This window comes from Branchiostoma lanceolatum, chromosome 19, assembly GCF_035083965.1.
Source record: "Branchiostoma lanceolatum isolate klBraLanc5 chromosome 19, klBraLanc5.hap2, whole genome shotgun sequence".
NCBI lineage: Eukaryota > Metazoa > Chordata > Leptocardii > Amphioxiformes > Branchiostomatidae > Branchiostoma > Branchiostoma lanceolatum.
The window spans coordinates 11,746,726-11,760,158 of NC_089740.1; the positions used below are offsets into that span (position 1 = coordinate 11,746,726).

The 13,433-nt window shown below is 40.3% G+C and overlaps 1 protein-coding gene across 1 annotated transcript; it reads left to right on the top strand.

Annotated features, from left to right (window-relative positions):
• The first annotated feature begins 3,226 nt into the window (after nt 1–3,226).
• Nucleotides 3,227–13,403, top strand: LOC136425630 (uncharacterized). Its single transcript, XM_066414558.1, has 3 exons — nt 3,227–3,539; nt 9,482–9,780; nt 12,455–13,403. The coding sequence occupies exons 1-3, from the start codon at nt 3,446–3,448 to the stop codon at nt 12,596–12,598; spliced, it is 537 nt and encodes a 178-aa protein (XP_066270655.1). The 5' UTR covers nt 3,227–3,445; the 3' UTR covers nt 12,599–13,403.
• Nucleotides 13,404–13,433: the final 30 nt, after the last annotated feature.

Genomic DNA, 13,433 nt, shown 5'->3' on the forward strand with positions numbered 1-13,433 from the left:
CAAATGCAATACTGTTGATGAAGGAAAACTTTTTTTTCAAATTTGTTATACAGAAACTTTAAATGTTCTTCTAGAATTCTAAAGAACCTCGTAGATGTAGAAAATATATGGAAGAAGAATCTTTGGAACTGCATTACGTTGGCGTGTCTACCAATGAAAGCGTTTGAGTAGGAAGAAAAGCCAGAAAGTGAAGGGATCTTTAATTTATCATTCTGACTCACGGAAATACATCAGGAATATGGATCCTTTTTTGGAAGCGCCATCAAAATGCGGAAATGACGTCACAGTCTTGACAAACTACTGATAATGTACGTCATTCAAGTCTATTTTGACGATTACTGCGCCCAACGGGTGTGACACACCCCTCAGACTGGAAACCCACAAGCAGGGTTGGGGTAAGAATTTCGTAGGGGGAGACATTTGGCTTGACACCGGATGTCGAATCGATCTTCAAAAGAAAGAGGTGACATTTCTTCATTGATCCGGGACATTATAGTTTGCAATCACCAAGAAAAGCTTATGAAAGTAAATATCATCTTTATTGAAATAAACAATGATAACAATACACATTTTCTCCATAGGAGAAACAGCTATAGTATATATGTACAGTGTACAATGTTTTTCTTGTCTTTGCTTGTTTATGGTTGTAGGTGGGTGGGGTTTCGTGCCCGCACGCTGAGACAGGCGAGGCGGGAATGGTCCCGGCCAGGCCATGCATGTGCTTATCTGCTTCCAATTAGAGGAGACCGCGTGTGGTGCGATCAAACATAAATAGATACATTTGTTTTCACCATTATAGTTTGCAATCACCAAGAAAAGCTTAAAACAGGAAACATCTGAGGCTTTTGCGTCTCACGAGTTATCTTACGATTTTAAAGGAAATGAGCCATTAGCTTGTCTGATAGTTTTTACTGTGTGATCCATTTAGAGATTTACAGATTCTAATATAATGCGTGCCAAGAAAACGTGCCAATAGTTGATAACGATTATATAAGAATTTGAATAGAATACCCTAATAAGGGATATTCTTGTCTAAACATGTATTCAAAGACAGTTCACAAAAAAGTATAAAACAGCACCAAGGACAGAACCAGTAAGTTTCTTTTGATAAAATGAAGGATCCTGTAAAGTAATTCTGTAAGGCATATTCACAGAACTGAAGCGCAGCACAGAAGAAAAAGAGATCCGCAGAAAAGAACTCTACAGTAGAACTGAGTTAGCTTACAGATGTGCCCTATGTGGCGGAGACTGTCATTCTCGTATAGTACTGTTTAGCCATAGCCGATGCTGTAAGGCTGATGTGAATTAATATTTTACCATGTTCAATATTTGCCGACGGAGGTCCTATACATTCAAAGAACATATCACGGTAGTGTAGTATCTTCTGGAAGCTCTGAGTTTCACTGAACACATTTGGCAAGTCTTGAAGAAATATAAGGGTTGAAGAAATGTATGGTGATAAAAACAATGATGTATGTGTCACCACATCTCGTCTGTCATTAAGCTTCAATGGGACTTCATCACTATTCCCCAAGACCTTCATATTTCCTAATCATTTCACTTTTGTCACTATCAAACTACATAAGAGAGTGATAAAGTATACAACATGCGTCTGTGGAGTACCCAAAGAGACAATAATGGAAAGTGCTGCTATTACAGCGGATACTTCCAGGGAGCTCGAGGTATTATTACGCCAATGGAACGTTTAATTTTCCTTCCTGCCTTTCAAAACGATTTGTAAAGTAGCGGGCATACTCTCTGGGTACCCATTTCTTGCTACCACATATAAACAACTTGGGTCTCCTGCTGTTTACGATAAATGAGTGTCTCGATGTACCCCGTCACCTTGCGTGTGAACCTGATGTCAAAAGTGGCTTAGATCGTACCGACTAACCAGAATATGAATTAGATACATTGAATACTGCTAGATCGTGTTTGTTAACATCGCACAAACTTCTCCAAGTCGTGCTCAAATGTCAAGTTGCAATCATGGAATGCTAGTATCTCTCCGAATCCAATTTCATAGTACTTTTTTTTAGCAATAATGCTACTGGAATGTAGATCTGAACGATCTACATGAAGGGTAATGCAGTTGTTTGATAGCATTTATTGTTGCTTGGATTACATGTATTAATCACATTAAAACTTGAATTCTTTGTAAACCCGGAACCTTATTACTTTTATATAGCAATAGCAATTCTGCAAAGTAAATAAGAATGATCGAAATCAGGGATAAAGAATTCCTGTTCCATCAGTCCTACAAGAATTATTCAAACAACTTGAAGGATTTCTGGATACCAGAATATAACACGATCACTTCTTTGCACAGTTTCGATAACACCTCTATCTGTAATAGCGTCGTTAATGTGTCCCTCACGGCATCATATACGGACCACCTGTGCGAGGAAATCCAAACTGTCCAGTTTTAAGCCTCGGCAGTCAATCTCACAAGACGTCATTACTCTCGCGATGATGCCGGATTTCCAGACTACCGAAAGTTTCGTGTATCAGTTCATTTCCCCAAAGCTTGCTAGCTCTCAGATTCGTGCCCGGGATGTCACATCTAAAGTACAAACACAACAACACAGCGGGAGGAAAATGTTCAAACGCCCTATAGCAAGGCAATAATCTTTTATAGTTTCACCACTATGTACCTAGATTCGTGCCCGGGATGTCACATCTAAAGTACAAACACAACAACACAGCGGGAGGAAAATGTTCAAAGCCCCCATAGCAAGGCAATAATCTTTTATAGTTTCACCACTATGTATATAGACTGTCGCCTCACTCAATTAGTGGCGTGAACTATGTGCATGTCTGCATAGAATCACCTTTATTTGTGCATATCTTGATTGTATTATGTCAACGCAAGATATTCCAGACTGGTAGTGGAAAAAGACCAGTACTGGATTGGTATCAAGCAAGATGGAGTATCGTTAGAAATCCTATTACAGCTTTAAGGCGATGTTTCTTAATCTTCCAGAATAAAGTCCCTCCAATCCATCATATCGGCAAAGCCTATTACCTATCTTTTTGTAGGGTCCCCGCGGTGACATCCGATTGAGACGCATGACTTTTGCCCTGCTTTTCGCCTTCATTTCCTCTGGGTGTCAAATCACCGACTTTTCTCACGAAAGCTCTCTCAGATCCCGCGAGAGTTGGATGAACCCTTGACCAATTATGCTAATGATAAGAGGGAGGAAGTGATAGGCGTGGCCCCGTGTGAACGCGCGTAACCGTGATCTCAACATCTCGTGATGTGAAGTAGTCCATCATCCACACGTCACACGTCTACGCAAGTCTCTCCCTTCTCAGAACTTGTGCGGTACGTACACCTTTCTCCGTGCCTCCCCCGCAGCCTAAAAACTACGTATAAAAAAGAGAAAAGAGAACAAGGTATAGGTTTAAAGTAGACTTGAGGACCGAGAAGAGAGGTGCTAGGACTATGCTGGAGCGGTGTTTAGCGGTTGTGGTGGTGCTGGCATCAGTGGCCTTGCAAGAATCCAGCTGTGGAAGCAATCCGCAGCACTGGCAGTTCGGTAAGTTCCCTCTTCTTCTCAAGTTACGTTTGATCCTTAGTGAGCAACGACATTAACCTTATTGATGTAAATCTTACTTAATGTCCAGGTAAGCCTTACACTTATTGGGTAATGATGCGTCATCAGAATGCTTGTAGCCCAGTAGTCTAAGAGTTACTGCTGCAGTAACATATGAAGTGTCAAGCTGTATGAATGGCAGGAGTGACATAAAATGCCAAAGTGGTGATACGGAGAAGTCGACGGTTACTTTTCAGTCTTCTCAGAATTACAGCCTTGCTTGTTGTGCTTGTAAGGTGCTGCTGTGATTTTTCATAATGGATTTTTGATCCCAAGTAATGGATGTTGGACACTAACGTGCCTCAGTGGAGTTTTTATTGAATCTGCTTCGGCTCTGTGTTTGACGGATATCTGGATATAATGTGCATCTTCCGATGTATCAGGCAAACTTAGTGATTGGCAGAAAAGGATTCAGATATTAAATTACACGACAGAATAGCTTTTTGGCGGTTCTGAATGGCCTTCGAATGGTAAAAGATGGCATGATCTATATACTTACAAATTTGCACGGTCGCTTAACTTTACACAGCCATGTCCTTCGTCAGTTTACCGAGCTGTGGTACGATGAAGATATGTGCGTCTTATCATGATTGATAATCGCACACGGGAAGCGAAAATTGCCCCCTTTCGGTCGATATTCCTACTTTCCTGTCTAATAACAGAGTTTCAAAATTCATATCCCGTTAGACTACGGAAAATCTTTACATGTTCCATGACTGCACGACGTTTTCAGTCGGTTTCGTTTTTACCATGATTTCTGTTTGTACATATGTTGAACTTGGGTTCATAAAATTAACAATGGTTTCAACTACATCATGTTCCATTGAAGCGCAAAACGAATATTTCAGAATTGAAGCACAGATTGATATTTCAAAATAAAGAGAATGAATGCTAAGCCATTTTCCTGCTAATATGTTTCCGGCTGAAAATGGTTATTTTGTCATCAATTACGAGAACCTGTTTAGATTAATCAGAAAAGCAACCAATCATCTGGGTCATATATTAAGCAGATTGACAGGTAAAGTATGCTCTCTGCACGAGCAGGAGTGGTTCCTAATAACGACCCTCGATGCATTACAGGGTAATAGATAACCTGCCTGTCAAAGATCAATCATTGCTTTTGATTGGATGAGACTAGATCAATTTCCTTCAAATGTGTGTCAAACCTTAAAGCTTGTGGTGTAAGGAAAATTCTTCTTGTTTCATTTTGTTCGTTAATCTTGAACATTGAAAGGTTTACTGACGTCTCTTTTGGCAAGTTTTGCTTTTTTATTGTACCATATACATGACCTCAATCTTAAGTTGGCAGCTTTTAACAATTTTGTAAAGGCATCAAAACCGTTCCGTTCTTTTGCAGAATCGAGTAAAATTTTGTGTAGTTTAAGGGTTTTCTCGATGTGTTGGCAATTGATAGTTAGTGCATAAAATAGCTTACAGACAAGACTAGCAAGATGAAAGAAATGGAGATGAATGTACAGAAACAGTGGCCATACGATAGATTGCACATATATTTTAATCCTCCCTCTCGCCAGGGACGCGTCCCGGGATAGTTATGAGGAATGAGTTCTGATACTCAACAGGTGTTTCGGCGTACAGATGAGACTTTCGACATCCCTTAAGATGTGATCTACATCTATTTTCGGTGCCCGTTGGAAAAATAGCTAGACCCCTGCGTACTTTGGAACTTCATTAAGGTCTGAATCAAAGAAAACCAGCAGTGATTAATCTATTTCAACTATGAAGTTTGTGAAAGCATACTCTCACGGCAATCTACATGTAATGCCATCAAATTATGGCTGAGGTGAAATCGAATATGATTTTATATCCAAATCAAAATGAAACCACAAATCGTCAGATTTTGTGTGCCCCTTGTAGAACATAGGTCATACCATTGACTAATGTAAATGTGTAGTCTTCTTCTTCTTCTCGTGTCACCACTGGCACTTGTGTAGTGTGAAGCATATTCGTTATCATATATATGGCCTCCGTCGGTCAGTATTGGCATGGTAAAATCATAATTCACAACAGCCCTACAGCATCGACTATGGCTAAACAGCCCTATACGAGAATGTCAGTCTCTGCCACAAAAATCACATCTGTAAGCTGAGTCAGTTCTGTTGCAAATCTCTTTTCTGCGGATCCGCTTTTCTTCTGCGCTGTGCATCAGTCTAGCTTCTCCTGATTTAAGCTGTCTGGACAGTGCGCATCTCCACCTGGAACGGTCACTTGCAAGGTCCTCCCAGTGCTCCGTATCAATATCTAGAGCCTTCAAGACCCTCTTGCAGACATCTTTGAAGCGCAGCTGTGACCTCCCGGTACGTCTCTTTCCTGAGGTCGGTTCTCCGTAGAGCAGGTCTTTGGGATATCAGCAGTGCTTAATGAAATAAGAACTCACATGGTAAACTAAAAGAAAGTGATAACATAAAAGACAATATACGTTTTAGCAAACAGCAACAAAACAAAAACAGTTCTTCAATTATTTATAGTTTTCAGCCATGAGAATCATGGAAAGCTATAGAATGTATAGCTAAGCAGAAGATGTCTCTAGATGATGTACCTAAAGTCGTTTTTCCCAAGTGTCCCAATATCCGACAGGTGTGGTAACACCATAACATGGGATACATACAACAAGTATAAGCATGACAAAATTGCTATCTTTACACCCTTTCAGTGCATTTATTTCAAAAGAGAGGTCCCAAGGGAAGTGGACTGCAAATCATCAGGTTGAGCGTCCTAATTAAATCAATCTGACCAAATGTCATCAGAAGCGTGCTATCATACAAGTGCAGAAACAGTGCGCACACGATAGATTGCACGGACGTGTCCCAGATTGGTCTTGAGAAATGAGATCTCTTAAAACAACAGCTGTTTCGGCCTACAGATGATTATTGTCATCCCTTGGGGTGTGACCTACATCTATTTCCTTCCGCTCCCGCTAGCAAGGTATCTATCCACTTTAATTTGGGTCAGCGCCAAAGAAAGTCAAAATGATAAATCACTTGTAATTGTGTACCTGATGGAACGGTACTCTCACGGTAACCTGATACCACATAGAAACACCTTAGTATGCAAGAAGATATGTATTTATTCTTAGAAATCAAAAATGATTTATGAACCGATTAAAGATAATTGTAATTGGCCATACAAAGCCAAGTTTGCGTCCTGTAGTACCTTTCGTTAGCATACATGCCGTGAGTGCCTCACATACCAAGAATTGATGTGCAAATGTCACTTTTTCCAACAGAAGCACAAAGAACTAGTTCCATAGATGCTGGTAATGTTTTGTGTTCCGAAGAATCCACAATCCGACATGATTCGTAACAGCGAATTAATCCTATCCTTACCAGATCATATCATGGCTTGCAACAAGTATGATAAAGACAAAATATTTCTAGATTTTCTTTACGCTCTTAAAGCTGGCGTAAAACCGTTTCATAAGTGAGGTCCCGAGGGAAGCGGACTGCACAGCATCAGGTCGAGCATCTTAATGAAATAAATCTGACCAAATTTCATCAGGACCCTGCTATCATACTTTAGACTACGTGCTTAATGCTATTATCTCTTTCGACAATGTTCATAATGGTTTTTAAAGGGACTTTCTGTAAGTGACAGAATCACATTTAGGTCCAACTAATTTCATTTCTGATTGACCCCAATATTGTTGGGATCTATGATGTATAGACGTCAGAGGGAATACTGTAGACGCAGAAATGTTTGCGGTGGTTTTATGTTCGCGGTTTTCGCGGTAAACTTTCAGCGCGAACTAAACACCACCGCGAAACTTTTTGGCCCCCTTATTACTGTAGCACTTCTATTGTTTCAAACGTGAACGTAAAACTACCGCGAACACTGCATTTTCTGCTTACCGCGAAATAAAAACCACGCGAACTTAAATGCATATACAGTATTTAAGAGTGATGTTTTCTTGCTGCTGTTTCTGCTTTTGACAAGTAGGATTACTTTGCTGGTACCAAAGAGAAAGTTGTATGTCAGAAAATCGATTGCAAAAATATTATAACGTATCCGCGTGTTTATATTATCAGCTCACCGCTTTACAAAGTCCTTGGGACGTCCAGATCTACAGCAAATATGCAAGGTGCTGTCATTATCCTGATCCTGATAGAGTGGAGTTAGAAAAGCCGTGAAATATGGCCTTCCTATCTTTAAGCTCAAAGAATAAGATATGAATCTACGGGATATTGCTGCAGCTACATCATGAAACATATTATCAAAGGCTCACCTATTGGTGCTTATTTGATTTGAATTGCGGGAGTAATCAACCATATGACATAATTTGCATTAATTTTGCGCCAATAACAGATATTATTTCTTTAACCCTTTAACACTGAAACCATAAAAAGTGTTGTTATGTTATATAACAAGATCAATATCATACCAATCAATGTATATTTTTACAGCTTTTCACCTGCATTTTCCCATTTTACCTGCGTCGACACATTTTGTGACTGTTCCAAAGCTACTGTAAGACCGATAGTGAAAAAGACAGTTTGCCGTCAGCCCCTATCAAAATCCCAGCAGGGGAAAATAAACACCTTCCTGTTTCCGAGATATTCTTGTCATCTTTATTACGCCCCATAGATATAACCGTAGATCTCAATTTTCTCATAATGGGGATGCAGCGTTTATAGGCTGTCTTAAAAGGCTGAGACACTCACCCGAAGGAAGATTTCAGACTTCAGCCCATTGACCAAAAGTACCCATCGCTGCAAAAGACTCAGTAGGACGTGCTGGACAGCTTCAATGGTCCGCTAATGTTTCAATGTTTCAAAGAAGCCGAGTATGTGAGCAGCATTTCCTACCGTTGCCGTGTGAATATCATTCATTCTTTCGCAAGCGGTGCTCAAATGACCGTTGAAGACGTAATTTCCCGTTCCTGAGTATCTCTGGATGGTTGGTTGTTGGCTAGATGGTTGGTTTGTTGGTTGGTTAGTTTGTTGGCTGGCTAGATGGTTGGTTGGTTGGTTGGTTGGTTGGTTGGCTAGATGGTTGGTTGGTTGGTTGGTTGGTTGGTTGGTTGGTTGGTTGGTTGGTTGGCTAGCCGACTGGCTACCTGGCTGGATGGCTACCTGGCTGGATGGCTACCTGGCTGGCTGGCTACCTGGCTGGCTGGCTACCTGGCTGGATGGCTACCTGGCTGGATGGCTACCTGGCTGGATGGCTACCTGGCTGATCGGCAGCTTCGTTATTTGGTCGTAGAACAGTATAACGCACGTAGATGATTTAGATGATCGTGTACAATTTGTCTAACATTTTATCTTAATTTGTATCATATCAGTGTAAATATCATTCTATTATTTTAGAGAGATTACATTCTATTAGATCATGTCTGTCCTATGTTATATCGTCGTGGATTCATAATCATTTCCAAGATCACCAATCAGGTTGGTAGAAAACCGAGATAAATCACTAATCTGCCGTTTCCGCTGGACTTAAGTAGTGCGCGCATATAAAACCAGATGATACCGGGATGATAGAGTCAGTTATGAATTATTTACGCCTAATCGATGTTTCCAGCGGTGGGGTTACATGGATCTTCACTTCAGTATAGCATTCAAATCGCCGGGGGGTGCTGTTATCATGGCCACTGATATTACATAGATAGAATGTATTACGATTATTGTCAGTTTAAAAGAAGACGTATTTCTTACAGTTCCGAAGTTTTCTATAAATAAGCTATATTCCTGTTACAAGTTGGTTGGGGTAAAACTTACCAACATAGCATAATTGAACCATTGGGAGAGTTGATCTTTGTTTATTTTGGCACCGCGTGAAATAAGCTAGATGAAGATTGCATTTTGTTCTTTCATTCCGCAGAAATAAAAGGTCTGGAACTAAAGTCTGATTACATCATTTTTCTTTGACAGGCCACTGGTATGGGAAGAGGGACCCCACATACACCTCCGGAAAACCACTCTCTGAGGGCGGCATCATAGGAAACCCCGATGATGCAGAAAGGCTCATCACCAAACTACTACAGCTTGCACAGAATTCAGTGACGTCAGAGGAACCGGTGCAACATGTACCGATGGCGTTACCACCAAGGTCGGTGACGTCAGCACAGCGGTACCCCTACAGTGATGACGAGATCAACCAACATGGCCGGGACCTATCTGCTATCGTTGAAGGTCTTTTGCAGTCTGAGTCGCCGTTTTGGAGAGCAGTGGTAGGATTTTTGTGAAAGACACTGCATATTACTAGCAATAAAAATACAATTTATTACCTATAAAACTGGAACCTATACATTCCAAAATGAAATAGGCATTGAGCCCGCCGGCAAAGATAGACAGTTAAGACGGCGTATGGCAACCTAGCTGTCATTCAAAAATTTTATGTAATTGCTAATTGCTTGTGTGTCATCCACACAAATCATGAAAGAAGCCTTTGGGACCTGTATATCCGGCCTGAAGCGCAAACAAGATTTAATGGTTTTGATTTCGATAATTGTGAATGACATTTACAGTTTCAAAACTAGTCTGTTGGCAAAGTAAATGTATTGGCTGATGACTGCACACGCAGCATATCCTTTGGCTAATCTTATAGCAACATAGAAAGCACAGTTTACATCTACATGTATTAGCTGAACTTCAGTATAGCAAATCATACTTGGAGGTTGATATGATACGGTCCAGTTCCATATTACCTAGATTGGTTGCTGATGACGTTATCCCCTTAAGGATTGGGTATAATTTCAGGATTGTGATGACCACAGTAACCATTCAAAGATGATGACCATCATTATACACAACTCTCTCCAGTTCCATTCCAAGCTGAATCTCGGCTTCTTGCAAAATGTTCAAACGTTTATCTCTAAGACATGAATTGTCACCTCATTTCCTTTCCCCCCTTTTATCCCACATGATACTCGAGCAAAAACACTCATCCCTGACAATTCTGTTGCATGACAAAGTACCCCACACTTAACACTTCTGTAGTCCCGAGACAAATTAAGTCCAATTATTCTGGAATCATAAGAAGATACTTACACACACAAAGGGATAATTGTGACCATTACTGTTAGTTGAAGGCAGATCCTGCTGGGCATTGACCGAGAGGTCATCGATGGCACTTCCCGTAATTGGCAGGATTTCATCTAAGCTACGGAACGCCAGCAGGAAATCCCCTTAATTTATCTACTTCTCTGTTTGGCACGAAGGCAGATACCTTCAAAGGGCTCTGTCCAAATGATGTAGCCTATGAGTCATGGTCGAAATGGTGCAGTCAATAGTAATCACGGTTTTGACGGAGTCTCAATTTCTTTACGAATAATGATCAAAGAGGGAAGAGTATCTCATTTGTGCTAAAGAGCGTATATGTAGCTTGTTAGCGTTATACGGTTTCTGTACACGCCAACTCCGATCATCAAAGGGAAAACTTCTGACAAGAAAGTGTTTTATTCAAGGTGGGGATTCTCTTGAGATGCAGATGAGAAAAGTTGCAGTTACGATAGTGAAGTCGTCAAGGGCTGTCATTTGTCAGTTGAGCTCACAACTCTTTCTTTTGAAAGGAAATTCTCTACCTTTACACCAACAATGAAGAAGTTCCACCATTGTGAAACTCCGGAACTCTCTACCGATTCCTCATGTTGAGAGGATCATAATAACCATTAGATGTCCCCCTGGCACCGAGGAAAAACACTTAACCACTTGGCACTTTTAGAAAAAGCTGAAAGTGGAGATGCGGGAATCGTCGAACGATCACTTGAGTGTCATCACACCACTTACGGAGGAATTCTCGCTCGTCCTTAGAATGGAGGTTAAGTGATCCTGTGTGTATACTTATGGGCTACATGACAGATTTTAATCTTCTTTAATGGCCATTGAAAAACATTCTTGTAGCCACTTTGAAAAAGCAGCGATTATTGTAACAGGGTTGCCGATGTATATGTTACTTTTTACATGAAGGTTATGCCATACCATTTTGCAGAACACAATATAAGATGCTCTGTGCCTCGTGCCAAATCTGATAGCCATGTATGTGACAACATGGCACCCGTGTACATGTACATTAGATGAACAGTGCCAAAAAGACTATTACGAACTATCAAAGGCATCTATCGCCCTATAATTGTGCAACGTAATAGACATAAAGATATCTATGTTCGAAACAAGACTGAACACCATCATGATAACACATGCTTTCTTGACATTGATTATTGAAAACTGACAGTTTTTTTTGCTTGTATAGACGTATACACTGCATACATCGATTGTTTGAGCTTATGAATTTCCATTATAATTAGCAATAGCCTCATCTGGTTGCCTCTAATGTTTATTAAAGATAGTCATCATGTCACAAATATCACCTCGCAGACAGCTTACCAACACTTAGGCTAGGCTTAGAAAATATTTCTGAATCATCATTCAACAGACACAAGGGACGTTACAGAATTTAAATACATTTGCTGGTGACACATGCACGCAAAGTCACGTGATCGCAGTGATGGGTCATTCATCACGATGAAGGTAGAGACAGTCAAGCATGTCAGATAAGTCCTACTTCAATGAAGTACAAAAATTGTAGAAATGAAAAAATGAGTTAAATATTTGTGCTACATATACTTCAGGTTTGCTATGTTAGTTTAGCGATTACGGGGACTTTTTATAGATATGTATTGGTGTTGAATTTTTCTTTTTATTTGAGTTGAATGTGTGACAGTTGTGTGCCGATTTGTTAAAGATAGAGAAAACGCTAAAGACCCCAAAAACACCCCTCCCAATGAAATGGTACGGCTATCCTGCGACGTCACAAAACCAAGATGGCGGCCAGCACACATGCCAACGGATCCAACAAAGGTTTTGCTACGCAAACCTGTAAATATGTTCTTCTTGTTATTCCAGGCGGAAGAATTGATGAAGCAATCCCTGCTGCTGGACGGAACTCGGCAGGGCACCGCGAAGAGGAGCTTCGCTTCGGCAGCAAGATGGCGACGGTCAGCCGCCCGCGCTGAGGGTCCCTACCAGGAGCCGATGTTTTTCAAATAGGATAACTGATTACTTCAGGTGGTCAGGGTCTTAGAATGATTGCTAGAGAAGAGTGTCATTACGCTTTGCTGTAACTAGAAAGTATTATACTGAAGAGTGAAAACAGGAGCTTACAATAGTCAGATGATCCATAGCCTAGACTCGAAGAGTAGCTTGAGGATATGGACTTATCATGTTAGAAGGATGATACGATTATAATGGTTATATCCGATTTGCTTCATATAAGTATAATCCTGGTATTAAGAGGGTTAAGAGGAGACACATTGTACCTATAAGTACATGTTCATTGATGGACCAAAGTTCAAACTACGAAAGTTTTGAAAATACTAGTCTAAGTGTCTTCCTGATAGTGATTCCTTCAAAGTGCTTATGGTCAATGGTGCCTAAACGCAGTTTTGTTTCTGAGTATACTGCAAAATAGACTTAACGTTGGTTCTGAATATTTGGGTTATGTCAATTTTTTAAAGAAAGCAATGACAGAGCATAAGATTGCCTGATGCAAATTTATCTTACAATAGGATGAAAATCAAAAGATGAAGTTAACAATATATGAATTTAGAGAGGATAAGCATGTTTGAATAGAAAATTGCTATTTGGTCGAGAACAACTACATGTGGTCCAACAAGGACATTTCTTCAGCTTACTGCAAATATTGCATGTCTTTGTGTTAAACTACTGTTGTAAACGTCATTGCTATCCTTATAAATGATGCAATTGTTAGTTGTGATGTATACGTGAAATCGGGGAATAATCAGCAAGGAAAGACTCCACATTAAAAATATGTAGTCCTGATATTTCAAATGATTACCTGAGCGTCTTTTGTTTCAGCATGTAC

Bases quoted from the DNA above. Each gene is read 5' to 3' on its own strand.
- LOC136425630 (XM_066414558.1), top strand. From the start codon at position 3,446: ATGCTGGAGCGGTGTTTAGCGGTTGTGGTGGTGCTGGCATCAGTGGCC. The intron at 3,540-9,481 runs GTAAGTTCCCTC...TTTCTTTGACAG, and splicing joins TCCGCAGCACTGGCAGTTCG to GCCACTGGTATGGGAAGAGG. The intron at 9,781-12,454 runs GTAGGATTTTTG...TTGTTATTCCAG, and splicing joins CGCCGTTTTGGAGAGCAGTG to GCGGAAGAATTGATGAAGCA.